The 17,680-nt window shown below is 33.2% G+C and overlaps 1 protein-coding gene across 2 annotated transcripts in view; it reads left to right on the plus strand.

Annotated features, from left to right (window-relative positions):
- The window catches only part of Epha3 (EPH receptor A3), a 382,701-nt gene extending 366,216 nt beyond the window's left edge, over positions 1-16,485 (plus strand). For both annotated transcript variants that reach the window (XM_004857918.3, XM_087214069.1), the window contains exons 16-17: positions 7,136-7,291; positions 13,778-16,485. In XM_004857918.3, the coding sequence (XP_004857975.1) occupies positions 7,136-7,291; positions 13,778-13,880 (259 nt within the window). In that variant the 3' untranslated portion in view covers positions 13,881-16,485. The remainder of the gene's footprint in view (positions 1-7,135; positions 7,292-13,777) is intronic.
- The last annotated feature ends 1,195 nt before the right edge of the window (positions 16,486-17,680 follow it).

Raw genomic sequence — 17,680 nt, forward strand, 5'->3', positions numbered from 1 at the left:
TCTATGCTACAGCTACTGTAGACACAGAAATCGTGAGGAGTGTGTGGGGGGCATGGATATTTGTGTGCCTGTAGGCTAATCCATCACCATCCCATTTCCATTTCCATCCTCACTTCATTTTGCTTATCAAATTTTCCCAGAATCGATTTAATGCTATTCTATCAATTTTGTATATTGTTTCAACAATGTCTCTGATGAGCCCAGGATCACATATATTATGTTTAGTAGTAGTAGTAGCACAGACTATTTCATTCAAGTTAGCTGTATTAAAACAACCCAAGAATATTGTGTAAGACTTGGAATCTGGATTGTATATATCTGGTATATATATCTGGTAATTCCTTAATGTTTTAGGAAAATAAAAAAACCTTTTAATTATGAAAATAAAATGTTTTATTATTTTATAGATGAGTAATTTAAAGAATCTTAGTAAGCTACTTGTATAAACATTTCAAAAGAGAATAATTATTGAAGTAGTTTATAGTTTTGTAGATATCATTTAATAAAAAATTAACTGTAAAATAATGCCTATTTTTTTAGATAACTTCTTAGAGCTAGTTAAAACTAAACCATAGGATATAAATATAAATCACTGATTCCATAACTAAAATTTCTAACATAACACACCAATGTAGAAGAACTGAAGTTGTCAATTTTAGTTCAAGAGAAAGCTGTTGAAAAAATTTCAACTTTCAACTGTCCTCCACTTTACACATGATCCTGAAAGTGAGGAACTTGGGCATTGATCTGTGTTTTCAAAACAACATGGAAATAGAGGCAGAACTTTAGACACAGTTTTTACTTTTTTGTCTTTTTTTGGTACCAGGGATCAAACTCAGGACCTTGAGCTTGCCAGGCAGGCATGACACCACTGAGCTACATCCCTGGCTCTAGTTTTGTCATTTTTTAAAAACACAGAAGTAAGCAAATAATTGTAATGCAGCTTCACAAATATCTACATGTATATTTAATCTAAAAGTTCCTCTCCTTTTAGAAAGCAGGCAGGTCTAGGACATGATCTGTAATTGTCCTAGCTTAAGAATCTTAACTTCACCGGTAGCATTTCTCTTATATATGAGGGAATGAGTTGGAGAAATATCACCAATAGTAGTAGAAACCTCCCAGTTAGAAGTCTTTTTTATTTATAGGTGGGACAGGGCAGGGAATTTAGCTCAGTGGCACTGCACCTGCCTCCCAAGTGCAAGGTCCTGAGTTTGATCCCCAATACCAGGAAAAAAAAGTATAGGTGGAATTGACACATTTATGGATTTGCTTCACAGGGAGGGTGTTGTTTTTCTTTCATTTAATACAAGAACTTCAGCACATATCCTAATTGAGAATCAGTGATTACTAATTATAGACAAATACTGTACAAGTTCATTTCATTTGAATGGTTCGTTTTGTTGTTAGTTGATGCAATTTGTAAATATATTGCTGGAATTAGCTAACTAGAAAGTAAATTCATTTCTACACTTGATCTTAGGCAAAAGACTAAGAAGTGATAGTAAATTCATTTCTAAATAAAGATAAATGAATGTCATATATATCCTTTGTTTTAGTGTCTTTTGATATAAAATAATTAAATTTAAATGTTCTCAATGATGAATTTAATATTTGAAATGATAGTTATAATTTGGACAAATCATTTTAGAAATAGAAAAAATAATAGTCTAGTTTTAAAGCTGATAGAATTAGAGATTTTATGATAATAACTAAAAACTGTTAAGAAATCAGTACAGGTGAAATCTAGTGGAACTTTCAAAAAATGTGAAAGATTCTGAGTAACAATTCTGAAGAGGTAAAAAATCAAAATGTATCATCCAGATTATAAAATAGAGATTAGGTTTATATATAGTTAAACCATTACTGACACTGTATTACAATAATGAAGACATAAATGGCTGAGGTAGAAAAGCACAAGCATTTTCAAGCACTGGGTGTGGAAAGACTGTGAGCTTGTAAAAGTCATTGACTATTTTGATGAGGCCATTATAATATCCACCTTATAGGGTAATTGCTATTACATATATAATGTACATGACTAAACTTACAGGCATTCAAAGTGTTAATGCAATCATTGTATTACCATCATTTTATATTAACTGATATTTGTCATGCTATTCTCTTTTTAAAAATATAAACTATTTCACCAAATGTGTTAGTTAATACCAGAATAATGAATAGGGACATATTGTACTCATTATGGGACAGTACTGCTCTAAGTACTACGTGCTTACAGTTGTGCAAAATATGCATAAGTGCTATCTATTCATTTTACAGATAAGAAAACATAAAATAGGTAACCCATAAAGGTCACCCAGCTATTCTGCTATACACCCAAGTTTCTCTACTAGTCTTATGGTTCCAGTATCTGTCCATTGAACTACTTTATTTGATAGCATGGAAAAATCAAAGAGGTCACATCACAGAATCATAAATAGCTTAAGAATAAAGAGAAGATATAGAATATAAAATAACATCACCATTTCACCTAAAAAACATAGCAGTCAAAAGTGTGAGCTGTGATATAAAATAACATATATCTAAATCTCATTTCTATCACTTTTGTCTGAGGAAATTCAAATTATAATTTACCTCATGTAGTTTCAGGTTTTGTATCTAAAGTGGATAGCATTAGTGCCTAATTAAAGATTAAGATCCTTCATATCTGTGTAACATGTTTAGCATAGTGCCTGGCACATAAATGCTCATGAATTTTCATTGTAATTTGAAAACAACGGAATTCATAAGTACTTTGGGTTAAAATTATTTTCCTTAAAGGAGAAGAAAACAGAAAGAGAGAGAACAATAAATGGTTCATCTAATGACTAGGCCCAGACTTATGAGTCAAAGGACAATTAAAGAGGTCAGTGAAAGCTGAAAAAAACACCCTTGAGGCAGTTCACTAACAGCTCTTTCTTTTGCGACATCAGGGATATAAACATAGTCTTCTCTATTTCTTTTATGTCATTCAGCTCCTTTGATGCAATAGATTTTGTAAGTGTTAATTGATCTGTGAACTCTCTTGCAATTAAATAAAATAATCCTATAAGATCCTCTTCTTAATGCTTACAGTACTGTGAAATACAAATCAAAATCACGATCTATATTTATATGTCTCTGAATGTGTGTGTGTGTGTGTGTGTGTGTGTGTGTGTGTATAGCATAGCATATCTATTTGGTCTTACTAAACGTGTAAGAATTTCATGCTCGGCTGCCATCTGAGGCTCCTAGGGCAGAGAAGCTGAGCCAGTCCCAGCACCCAGAAGGAAGCTCCCTCCCCGCCATCCCACGCACCTAGGGCAGAGAAGGTGAGCTGCGTGGGCACCAGAAGCACAACCCCCCACCATGGAAATGAGAAGAAACATAAACAAGATTCAAAAACAGACATCCGGATCATGTACAGTAACCCCAAAGTGAAATGAGATGGAACAATCTGATACTCAACCACATGGACTCTCTGAACTGTCAACAAGAGGATCTGGGAAAAATGAAATCAGAAATAATTACTCAGATAACACCAAAGCTTGTGCTCATGGTGCAAGACATAATTAATAAATCTAGAGAGAACAGAGATTAAAAAAAAGAGGATCTGAGGAACATGATGGAATCCCAACATAGGAAACAAATGGAATCCATAAAACAGATGCAAAGAGATTTCCAGGAGATTATAAACTCCATCAAAAGTCTGCAAAGCAAAATGAACCAATGTGAAGATAGAATTTCAGATATAGAAGAAAAGATAGCAATTATTGACCAGGAAAAGAAAAATTGCTTTAAAATTGTAAGGGAACATGAGAAATCAATGCAGCAGCTGCTAGACAATGAAAAGAAGAATAACATAAGACTGATTGGAGTCAATGAAGAAAGAGGAGAGAGTGCACATGACATAAAAAATCTGTTCAAAGAAGTGATGGCAGGAAACTTCCCAAGGAGGGGAAAAGAACTTAACATACAGATAAATGAGGTATATAGGACTCCAAATAGCCTTGATAAAAAAAAAAAATCTACACATAGGCATATAATAGTTAGGATTCCAGAAATCCAACAGAAGAACAAAATTCTACAAGCAGTTAGAGAAAAGAAACAAATCACACACAAAGGAAAGCCCATCAGAATCACAGAAGACTTCTCAACACAAACCCTCAAGGCAAGAAGAGCTTGGAGTGATGTATTTCAAGCCCTAAAGGAAAACAGCCTCCAACCCAGATTGATGTACCCTGCAAAACTATCTTTCAAAATCGATGGAAAAATAAGATACTTTCATGATAAAGAGCACCTCAGGAACTTCATGAATATCAAACTGGCACTCCAAAAAACTTTAGACAATACCCTAGGAAAAGACAATGAGGATCACAACCCCAGGAAACCCAGCAGAATGAATCCATTGGGCGTGACAAATTAAACGCAAAGGGGGAGAATCCAACAAAAAGAAAAAGTCATGACAAGGCTTTTAAAATTTTTAACTTCATCTCCCTAATGAGGGCATAATTCAATCTTGTTATTGTACTGATTAGTATTTTTCTGATTCTAGAGTTGCACACCTTTCCTTGTGCTATACTGGCTATTTATCATCTTCTTATGTCTACTTTTTAATTGGGTTGTCTATTAATGAGCTGTAAGAGTTCTTTATATAGTCTGGTCATAGGTTATATGCATTGTAAATATGGTCTGTTTAAGGACTACTTTTGATTTTAATGATGTCATTTAAAGTTCTAAATTTTGATGGAAACTCATTTATCAATTTTTTTCTTTTATGCATCATTTTTTTATGTCCTAGGTAGTTCTTATCTACCCTAAATTCATAAACATTCTCCCTTATAATTTCTTCTTAAATTTTTATACTTTTAGGCTTTCATATTTAGGTTCATAGATCCTTTCAAGTTTTTTTCATGTATGGAAATAAAGGGTTGAGGTTGATTTTTTATATACGGATACCAGGTGTTCTAGTGCCGTTTGCTGAAAACACTATCTCTTCCTCCGCTCTTGAATTGAGTTTATATTCGATAAAATGCTAATGTTAAATAATCTTTCAAAACTCAGTGGACCATATATGTGTGGTTCTATTTCTAGATTCTCTGTTTTATTCCAATGATCTATATGCTTTTCCTTACACCGACACTGCCTTGATTTCTGTAGCTCTAGAAGAAGTCTTAAAATTAGGTACTAAACATCTTCCAACACTTTTTTCTTTTTTTTCTTTTTTTATCTTTTCTAGGTCCTTTGTACTCCTACTTAATTTTTAAATTTCAATATCCAATTCTTCATTTATAGCAAGTATACACAGACCTGAATTTTTATATATACCTTGTGTTTTCTAATCCTGCTAAATTCAAATACAAGTTCTAGGGGCTCCTAGAGATTTCTTAGTATTTTCTCTGTAAATGATCATTTCATCTACATATAAAGATTTTGCTTCTACCTTGCCAACCCTATCCAAATTGTTTCATTTTATTGCCAGACTATTTTGGTTGGGCCTAGGTTTCAAAGTTTAATGGACAGATAAAGAGTAAGCATATCTGCCCTTGTTCCCCACCTTAAGGAGGGAGCATTGTATCTTCTCCATTCATGTAAGGCGTTCTCACTGGAAGTATGAAGTACATGTCATTAATCTGTTGAGAAGGTTCTGTTCTACTTCTAGTCTCCTGATAGTTTTTACCATGAATAGCTGTAGAATTTAGTCCAATGCTTTTTCTCCAACTAGTGACAGGATCATATGGCTTTTTCTTTTCCTCTGTTAAAAGGATGACTTTTGGGGGTGGATCTTCCAATGCTGAACCACACTGCCATCCCTATAATAAAACCACTTTCTACCTACTGCCAGATATGACTTCTAATAGTTTGTTTTGTTAAACAATTTTCTATCTATGTTCATACTTTTTTCCTCTATTATCTTTATCCAGTTTTAGGATTAGCACAATGTTGATTTCCTAACATGAGGGGAGAAGTGTTCCTTCTTTATTCTGCTTTAATTATTTGATATAATTTATCAGTTAAAATGTATATAAGCCTGCTGTTGTCATATAGGCAGGTTTTCAAGCTAGGAATATACTTTCTTTAATAGGTGCTATTCAAATTCTATATTTCCTCCAGAGTTAGTATCATTAATTTGCCTTCCAAGGTACTTCTTAGAAGTTGTCAAATTTATTTCAAAAAAGATTTTTGTAATATACTTTCTATATCCCTTTAAATTCTGTAAAATCAGTGGTAATGTCTTCTAGATCTTGATATTGTAATTTTAAAAATGTATAATTGATATTGTGTAATAGGAAGAAATGGTCTATAGGAGCAGGGGAAGTGGGAGGGGTAGGGGAAAGGAAAAAAGGGAAAAGAAAAAATACGAGAAAAGGAAAAAAATGGAAACTTTGCAAATCGGGAAGCGTGGAGGGGATGAAGGGAGGGCAGGGGAATGGGGAAAAAAATAAGAACCAAGATGCTCATGTAATGAGTATCCCAATGATGAGTGTAACTGTATTTTATACCTAAAATGTACCAATAAACTTAATAAGAAAAGAATTTCATGCTCATCTATTTTTAATAGTTTGCTTTTGAAATTTTTACTTTTTATTACAATTACAACATAATTTAAATATGTGCTGACCTTATGTTCTACTGTAAGTCTAGATGACTTCATTCAAACTATTCTTTAGACAGTAACATTTACAATGTCTACAGACAAACGTCCAATGGGCAGGATGTGTACTGAAACTGAATCCATCACCAAGGAAGATAGAAAATTATTTAATTACCATGTCTGCTATAATTGTATGCTAAATTCCCACCATCTTTACTAATGATGAAACAACAAAAAATATAAAATGTATGAGTATGTTTACGGTTTTCACTTGCAAAATTTTAATAATTTTAAAAGCAGTCAGGAGTAGAGAAAGGGAAAACTTAGACAGGAAGATTATACAGTCTTCTTCCAAACTGCCAGCTTGAACAGATGAAGTCTTCATGGCAGATCAATTTCACAAATAAACAGGATACCCCACGAAGCCTGGAAGTTCCTGCTGATGTTGGTGTCATATTTTGACATACAGCAACTCTGCTGACTCTGGATCGATCTCTCTCTCTCTTTCTCTCTCTCTTTCTCTCTCTCTCTCCTTCTCTTTGGTGTTTTCGTTTCTTGCAGGCCATCAAACCTTCTTCTGGACCAAAGCAATGTTGACATCACTACCTTCCGCACAACAGGTGACTGGCTTAATGGTGTCCAGACAGCACACTGCAAGGAAATCTTCACAGGCGTGGAGTACAGTTCTTGTGACACCATAGCCAAGATTTCCACAAAGTAAGAAAAAATTTATTATGGAGAATGTATGATTGTGAACTTTCTACTGATCATATCTGACCTGGGTTGTTGTGTTATAAATATTGATTGTACTTCTGAAGTACATGTATATCTTGTAATCATTGATCTGGGCTCAGGATCCTTTTGTTACCACATTTTTATATTGATGTGTGTTGGAGTACCTTTCTGTCATGTAATAGGTCTTCACAATAGGTATCTTCACTGATACCATGATATTTAGGTAAAATCAAGCTGCTTATTTGAAACGTTAGCATATATAGCTTGATGGATATTGAATAATCTTATGTCTTATTTTCTGTGACTTTTACAAAAGAGTAACCTCTGTGCATGTCGAATATTGAGATGTGAATGGATAAATTGATATATAGAGAAGTATTCTAAATCTAGAAGTAATTTTTACAACTACTAACTAAATATCGTACTTCATTGTCTACTATCAAGTATCTGCTTTGAAAAATATTATGCTAAATAGATTTAAGGCAATTTCTTTTTGTTTTTCTCAAAAGACTGATAGTTGTCAAATACAGAATATGTATCAGAATATTAGTATTAAATTATAGTTTCATTTATGTTACATATCAAACATTGATCTTATGTTAAAAGCCAGTAGAAATCAAGTATGATGTGGTGCATTTCTTATGGAATATTTGCTGGCAGAAATCTTTTGATAGGAGAAATTCATGGACATAAGAAAATGAGTTTTATAACAAATCTCATAAATCCAGTGATAAAACAACTCAACTCACAAGTTATGATAATTGGAAACAGGAAAGTGAAGAACTAGAGGTTAGATTCTTCATCTACCTACGACTGAGGGCCAGTTTTGCTTCACCTCCTAATGACTGCATATTCTTTTATTTTCTGCACAGTGACATTTCCTGTTTTCCTACACACCTAGCTAAAAATGGGTTCCTCAGCTTTAAGTTTTACTGCCACTCAACAAAGGAGGGACCAACTCTCTTAATTCTAAGTCCCAAGAGAGAAATTAGGACTCAGTTCCACTTGCAGATGGAAATGGCTTGTCCTATTTGTAGAACTTGTTGAAGTGGCTCAGTTTCCCTTGTAGACTGGCATCTCCACAGCCATATGTTAGCCACTATTTATTATTTTTCTTCAAGAGAAATATAGTGAGATAGCATTAACTTGGATCTAGAGGCTATTTCCTGAGGGAAAGATGGAGGACCGTTTCAAAGAAAGATTTGTGTGGGGTAGATTTACCAAAAGTGGTCTGGAATATAGCAGCTTTCATGGTGTATTGAAAACCGTGTCCATCTTGTGTCAGAATCTTCTGCCTTTCATCTTTATTCCATTAACTAAGTTCTTAGTCTCCTCAAGTTCCTTTAAGTCCTATTCTCTCCAACTAATATTTAAATATTTATTGTTATTAATATACAAAGAAATTTATTGTTAACAGCCAATCATTTAAGCAAAGTCATTACAGAGAACAACCAATTAGATATCAAAAAAGAAGCATATAGTGTAATTAATATAGGTACAAATGCCCAACATAAAAATAAGTTTATAAATCATGGTGTAACATTCTAATCAGAAACATAAAACCACAAGAAGACCCATAGGAAGGGTTTATTACTACTGAAGAGAAGAACTTTTTCTTAGAAAATAAACTCACATTACTCTAGTTAACACGCATTGCCATTTTTGTTTAAAATGGAAGGCTATATTTATTGAAAAGACTTCTGACTCAATCAACAATATAATTTGAGTTTCTATGGTAACTATTGAGATTAACACAGTCACTGGATATATTCCATCATTTAAACATTTTTGTATATTCTTATTTTAGTAATATAAACAGTTAGGATTATGATATACAAGACACCTGCTTTAGAGCACAGAAGCATGACAAAGAATAAGTACAAGGCTGAACATTTCCACACCATTGCCAGATTTTCAAAGGCAAAGTTATGTAAATATCAACAGTCAGAGCTTTTAGATAATGAAACACTACATTGAAGTGGTTGAGGAAGAACATTGTTAATAAGATTAACTGCTAGTTCATAATTTAAATATAGTCAGCCATTAGAAGTGCTGAACATGGCAAGAAAATTCTTTGCTAAAGAAGTTGAAGTGACAGCATTTGTCATAGTTCCAAATTACTGATATATTAGAGTCAACAATATAATGTTGGATATTATATTGTTTCACTCTCACTATGTTCTTTTTAAAAGGTTACAATATTTTTCTTATTACTTGTATTTATTTAAACAACCAGTTAATGTACATTAGAGTTGAAAGCTGTCTTTTCCTGAGATACTTGGCCCTTTTGAAATTGTTCTTCCTACTCAGTCACATAGTCTTCAATGTCTCTGTATTTCACTTCCACAGTATTCTTTACTCTATCTTTTCTTTTAAATTCAGGAACAATATAAGATTAGTATCTATTGTCCTAAAATTCCTTAAAAGGAATGATTTTTTTTCTTTAGTCACTATAGAGTCATATAACTCATGCCTTTATTTTAAAAATGAGAGTTTATTAAAAGATCTTTAGTATACTAACAGTTTGTGTAAATCTAATCAGGTATTATTTTTATTTTAAATGCTATCAGATATTTAGCTAGAGATTTTATCTTTGCTTCTGGAGACTAGGACTTCTTATTTGAATTCAGGTGCTGCGACCTCAAATTTTTGTGTGTCATCCAGACTCAATTCAGAAATTCACTTCATCAAGTAACTGTAGAAATTCTCCTAGAATAGAGAGACACTTAAGATGGTTATTGGATTTATTTGATCTTTTTCCCTATTCAGACTATGAAGTCCAGGGAAAGATCACGAGAATTTTATTCTCAAGTAAATGTTAAATGATTTCACTTAATTTAAGTATTTTCTTAACATGTGAGTTATAAAAGTCACCTAATTTTCAAATAAAACCCAAAATAGATGCAGTTTTATTCAATAAACATAATGTTAAAACATTTTTTCATAGCCTAGTATGGATTTAGGAAGTTTGAATGAGAAAAAAAAAAGAGAAAAGCAAAGAACAGCTTGGCTGTGACTGTGAGATCTACAGAAAATTGTGTGTATGAATGTTAGATAGATTGCCGGCTACACGCTGTGATCCCGCACCCTTGGCGGCCACTTCAAAGGGTCAACACCTGTCCCCTTTGCAGTTCCAGATAACACATTAACCTCTGGACTCCACCCCTGGCTCTTCTTTAGTATTGAACTTCTTCACCCCTCCTCTACATGGGACAAGCAAAATGAAATGAATACACACTCACACACACACACACACACACACATGCACATACACATGCATGCACACACAGGACATCTTATTGGGATTATAGCATCTGGGTGTTCAGAATGATTTTGGACCTGGCAAGGTGGAGTACAGAAGATACACTTTCAGGAGTAGAGAGAGTAGAGGGACCATAAAAACCTAACTAAAGTATAATGAAAGGGACTAATTTGTTTAATTATCTTTTCGAAAATCCAATATAATCCTTTGCACTAAGTGTAAACAAAACTTTATATATGTTGGGTTATATTGGACAGATAGTTTGAGTCAGGTTTATAGAGATTTCCTGAGGGGTACATTCAAAACATACATCTGTAAAGAAGTAACAAGGGATGTCACAAATTGGACTGAACATTAAGCATCTGATTTTTTTCTTTTCCAACCACTTGAGGGAGAATGCTTCAGTTTAGAAGGGAAGTTAAAGGCTAAGTATCACAGTATATATTGCTAAGTTAGTATGCTTAAGTTTCTTAAAGAACTCAGAAAATCTGTATACTACATTGGGTTATTTTTCTGCTTCCAATGGCTGTCATTCTATTTTTTAACTATGTGAGGAAGAGGAGAAAAAGAAACAAAAAATCTCAAAGTCATAGAAAATATGGTATAGAATTAGAAGAAAGATTAAAAAAAGAATTCAAAAGGGTAAGAATCTGGGACTGTATTGATTTGCACACCTATGTGTATCCATCATTTTCTGGTTCTCTATTCATAACTTGTTTTAGCTTGGGAATAGATGGGAACATAGTTCCACTCATTTTAAAGATAGACTCATGGTATATAAAAAATCAAATTGCCACAGCAGAGTTTTCAAAGGCAGGAATTGACAGAAATAGCACATGTTTACTCCAAATGAGGGCATTCATTGTCCACAGTTACTCTAAGAGGGCCAAGTCTGATGTAAACATACCTCCCCAACAACCTTCCCCATGAAGAGAGAGTGTGGTCAGACAGGATCTCAGGCAAGAGAAAATCCGTGCCCAGAGAATTCAATAGCCGTCTGAAGGGCAGCAAAGAAGGAGCCCACAAATCACCAGGAGCTTCATTCTCAGGAACTTGGCTGAAATGTACCACAATTTTGGTTAATTTCAAGTAGTTGATGCTTAAATAAAATATACATTGTTTCTTAAATGTCTGCCTGCTGTCAGTTTGTACATATTTATTGATTTCAAACTTACTTTTGAAGAGGTCAACTAGTATATTTCTATGTGGTTGCATTCCCATCTTTTCCTTCTGTTGTAGTCAATCATTTCTGTGTTTATGCAGTGTGTATGTGTGTGTTCACGTGTTTTTTTTTCTTGACATTCTCGACTTGCTTGAGTCTACTTGCCAAATAGTATCTCACTTTCAAGTTAATTTCAACAAAAAAACATGTTTTTCATTTTCCTTCATTAGTAAATATGAATTAAGCCTCTACTAAATAGTAGCTATTGTATACGGTGCTATTAACTAACAGCACAAAATAAAGCAGATTTTCTCCTAAAATGGAATTCCTTTTCTTGAAAAAAAGACAAAAATGAAAATAAAACAGAAAGAAAGATGATATGCTAGATGGTGATCAAATTTTCAGAGAAAATTAAACAAGATAAGGATATAAGAAGTGCAGAACCCAGATCAGGAAAATTTTGCAATATTACTTATGAGAGTTGGGGAAGTTCTCATTTGAGTTTGAGTCAAGAATGTAAAAAGGAGATTATATGAGTGAATTACTTGAAAGTGGATATATAATCTATAATATGTACATGTTTAGCTAAGACTTTTCTTAGTGAAATTCTTTATGTTCATTCTGCCTTAGATTCTCATAATCTTTATTTAATGCCCAGTTCCTGAACTTAAAATATTTTAAATTTAATAAATAAGGATTTATCTTTTTTACTTGTTTCCATATAGAAATAATTTTTTATTTCAATGAAATTGGTTCATCTAGTGATGGCTGTATAAATTTAAATACTAAAACAAAAATTTTATTCTGTATCCCACTGTTGGGGATCATCAGTTGGGAAAGAACTCAATGTGTAACTCTTTTTGCTCTAGTGTTGGAGTTGACTGACACATTCAGCTAACAAATAGACTGATCACTGCTGTAAAGATGGAGATGCTTTCAATGTCTTTCCTTCTACAATGGTGCCTCGATTCACAAATGTTTTTGTTTACAAATGTTTTTGTTTGCAGACAGAAACGTTTGGTAAAATTTTGGTTTTGCTTTCAACTCTGCATCACGTGACAAACACGACTGTGGCCATCTTTCCCACACAAACACCAACATGTTCATCTTTTCCAAAATCATAGAACACAGCAAGTTTGTGAACTGAGGTACCACTATACCTGAGAGTAAACTATTTCTAGTCTCAGTTAAGAGTGTGGACCACAGTACTTGCACAAGACCTTTCCTATGCCATAACCTCAGGGTAGTGAGACTTACTTAGTAGCACCTTTATTCCAGAGAGGATATCTCAAGAGATGAAAAGTGGTAGTCTTCAGTTTCTGAAGACTTGAAAGCAAAAATTCATACAATTTTGACTTCTATTCTAGGTAGTCAGAGCAGTCCCCAAGCTGGCCTGGATTCAAGGAAAATATATAAAGCCTCACGAAGATTATGTAACCATCTGTATTAACTGTTTGTAAATAAAACTGAAATGAGTTGTTATTGCAAACTGACACAATTTATAGCTTAATTAAACACCAGAAATTTATTGTCACAAAATTCTGGATTCAGAAGTCTAAAATCAAGATATAGGCCAAGAACACATTTTATTTGAAGTCTGTAGGAGAGAATCATTTCTTGCCTCTTCCAGCTTCTGGTGGATTTTGGTATTCTTTAGTTTCCTGCATTATAACTGTAATAAATGCCTCAGCTTTCATATATCTGTCTTCTCCATATCATTATGTGCCATTTCTTGTCTCATGTTAGGAAACTCTCACTAGAACTAGGATCCACCCTAATCCAGGGCAATATCATATTAGTCCTTGCCTTCACACATTTGCAAACACTGTTTCCAAATAAGATCACATCATTAATTTCCAACTGCACAGAAATTTGGAGATTACACTACAGCCTTCCAGAAGATATAGGTAGAATAGTAAAAATATGATACATGAATGACACAAAAATCAGAAAATTAGGTCCAAAGTATTGATATACATAATAGTATAAATTTTGCTAATTAAAAACATGATTCTTATTGCATATTTTATCTTCTATTTTTCAGTGATATGAAAAAGGTTGGTGTCACTGTGGTTGGGCCACAGAAAATTATCAGTAGCATTCAAGCCCTCGAAACACAGTCCAAGAATGGTCCAGTTCCAGTGTGAAGTTCTGCTTCTGAAGAAAGTGCTTGCTGTGGAGGCTGCCGCATCCCTCTGCAGGCTGCTGCTGCTGCTGACAGAGATATAAGCGGAAGTTCCCAGTTCCATAGGACACTCAGACACTAGTACAAATGCCTTAAAATGGAATTGAAAAACTCTTTATTTTCCCCTGCTATTTAGCGGATGGGTGGGTGGGTGAATTTTGTTTTGTAATTGCTTTTTTAATATTAGTTGATGAATTAAATTAAAATTCTTCAGCTCAAAATTGTGAAGAACTAGTATAGAGCCATTGATCACAAACTGACTACCATAAAAGCAAAACAGTGAAATGACAGAATGGACATGGTGGCTTGATTTATGAATAGCCACAAAAGAAAAAAAACTTGTGATATTTTTATACACAGAAGAAATCCATAACAGGTATTTTGTTTCTTTAAAAGCAAGCAAAATAGAGGAATTTATACCTCAAACTATCTGGCCATATTTACTACTTTATCATTGTATTCTCTTTTATCTGTTGAAAGTATATAGAGATGAAGTTTGTAGTTGTTTTAAGTACTACACATTTTTAATTGTTAGTTTTCTCAAGTATGTCATGTAAAAATGTGTCTTGATTTTTGAAAAAAGTACATATTTATTTTCTTTTGAATCATTTTTATTGTTTGATATTTATACCTTGATTTAATTTGGATTTGTTACAGCCAAGTGCCAAATGCTCTCTCAAAATGTCAGCACTAGGAAATGTGTCTTACTAGACATGAAGAATGAAGAGTTTCCTTCCAGACTTTTTGAACCATCCACTTCCATGTATTTAAAAAAAACTGAAATACTTTCCCTGTTCATATAGTAACCGAATCTCTTACAGTATGAATTACCCCATTTGTTTTTGTCTTTCCATTTATTATAACTATGCTCCTAGTTTAGTGTAATATACTGGCTTGTACGTAATCAGTTTTTAACCAGATGACAAACCTTCCTGTTCTGGAGCTCAGAGCCATGAACTCCCTTCATTCATGAAGGGACCAAGTTAGAATTCATGAGAATAGCTACACTGGAAATATTTAAAGTGCTATTTAGATTGTTGCATTCATTGACAGCACAGCAAATGCATGGGTCAAAAAATCACTTACTCCCTGGCTTTGAAAAGTGACTAAATATATTTTGAAAAGCTTACTCAAGTGTTTATAGGGAATGATGATTAGCTAAACTACTCATCTGCATTACTGAAGTTTAGGACAATTAATTAAACATTGTAATAACCAGTATCAGGTATAATTATCTTTAATAGTCTTCACTTCAATGCACCTATTATAATTTTGGTGTATCTCAGAAGTCTTTAATTTCTTTTCACTTATTGAACATATTTTTCAATAGCTGACCATCTAGCAAATTTCTTAAAATCTGTAAGCAGTGCAGAGTTGTGTCACTGCAGGGATTTAGACTTGCTGTTACATAAAGGCCAACTATGAGCATGTACATTGATATTTGAAAGGATGTATCTGTTAGAGATCTAGCTACTAATATATTCTGAAGCAACATTTTAGACCTATCCATAATCTTCTAATGCTGATAGGATCATGTCATAGATATAAGAAATGTATATGTTACAAAAATAGAATGGGGGAAACAATGCTGCAACACTTATGTTTGTATGCAAAATGGGACAATAAAGAAATACAACTTTCAATCACAGATCAAAATCCACAAGGGCCAATCTCTTATAGATTTAACATAATAGAGGTTAGATTATGTGAGTTTTTTTAGATATGAGTCTGCTTCCCAAATTTGGCAATGTTCCTTATAATCAAGTCATGCTACTAGAATTTTATATCGGATATATAAGAGCATGAACTTTTTAAAAAGTGAAGTTAATAAAAAATTTCATTCATGCCTGCTAGAAGCAGCAAGAAATAACTCGCCCAATCAAGAATTTTGTGTTTTGGAATATTAGATTGAGATTCAAATCTGGCTTCAGTTTTATATCTTCCCATACTAACATTTAATTTCTCGAATACTGTTCTGGGTCTAAGCAAAAAATCTGTGCATTTCATAAACTAGGAGGATTTGAGAATTGTTGAATATATTGAACTTATTTTGGCTGCAGTTTTTGTTTGAAAGTAGAAGTTGTATACGCAGTATATAGGTCTTCATTTTTTCAGTATTTTTCTACCTGATCTCTTAAAAATTTACATAATTCTTATCCTGTATATATGTAAACATAACAGTGTATGATTCCTAACTGTTGAGTAGAGGTACTAGAATGCTTGTGGCCATCTCTTTGTACATGAACTGCAGTGAATTTCAGTAATCACAAATATACAATTCCTTCACAATGTTACATACCACATTATCTGTTCTGTATCTTAAACTTGATTTATACATATTATTTATTTCTGGTAACACATCCAGTGTATGCTATACTATCTGTTAAGCCATGTATAAATGTGATATAACTGGCAATATCTCTTTACCTTGAACTTGTCTTTTCAAAACATTACTCATTTAGTTTATATTGTGCAATGTGGATGGCCTCTTACTAATGTAAAATGATTTGTAGTGGAAACATTTATATTTTTATAATAAACATAATGAAAATATTTTTACAGATTGGAATACAGAAGTGGTCTTTGAAGCCTTTTTTAAAAATATAAAATATGTGCTTATTTAAGCAAAAATTAATGCAATGTAGATAAGCCACAAAAATGTGCCTTTTCCTTTTTTTCTACATTAGTGAGGATAGACTTGTGTCATGTAATCTGTTATTTTAATCCCAATATTATAACCAATAAAATAGAAAAATGATAACTATGTTCTTCATAGTTAATGAATATTATTGTATTAGGCAGTTCTCTTTTGATTACATGTTACAAAAACCAAATAAATTAGCCTCACAAAAACATTTAGGCCATGTGACCATATCCCAGGCTGAGACATCAGGCAAAAACGGAACTAGAAGTTCTAACATCACCAGTCTTAAGTCTCTCATTCTGTATGTTCTTCCTTTCACTCTGTTTTTCTCCTAGCTCAGTTAATTGGAAAGACTATCTTTTCACAAGGTGAAAAATACTGCTCTAGTTAACGTAATTTTATGCTGGGACTCCTGTGAAATCTTCAGTTTTTTAATTGTTCCTACAAAAATTATAAGGCATTTTCTTTAATTACAAGCTACAGCTGAATCACTTTGGGTAGGGGAATAAATGAATCATATTGACAAGTCCTATGCTTGTCCTTGGAAATAGTAGATGTGATTATGTGATGTGATGCTGCTCTATGTGGTTTAGGGGTATCAAAGAGTTCATGTTTAAAAGAAAGAATACTGTGTATGAGACAAAAAGGCAATAAATTCTATAGGAATCAGTGCAACAAAATGAAAAACAAGCAGCTACAACTGCAAATCACATGCTGAAACATATCTGCTATTTTTTGTAAAGAAAACAGACTAGTGGATCGATGGAACAGAACAGAGGATGCAGAAACAACTCCAAGCACACTCATCTATCTTATCTGTGAAAAAGGAGCCAAACACCTTCGCAGGATGAAAGATACCATCTAACAAATAATGGTAGGAAAACTGATTCACTACATGCTGAAGATTGAGTCTGGACTGATGTATCTCATCATGAACTAAACTAAAACTGGAATGGATCAAAGATAAAGTATTAAAACATAAATACTTAGTCTGCTGGATGATATAATAGGGACAATTTTTGAAAGCATGGGTATATGCAAAGACTTTATGAATAAGACCTTAGTTGTTCAGAAAATATTACAAAGAATCAACCAATAGGTTTACATTAAATTAAAAG

The sequence above is a fragment of the Heterocephalus glaber genome, unplaced genomic scaffold (assembly GCF_053883595.1).
Source record: "Heterocephalus glaber isolate CG9 unplaced genomic scaffold, H.glaber_assembly_v1.0 deba00000122, whole genome shotgun sequence".
In the NCBI taxonomy this organism is placed as follows: Eukaryota; Metazoa; Chordata; class Mammalia; order Rodentia; family Bathyergidae; genus Heterocephalus; species Heterocephalus glaber.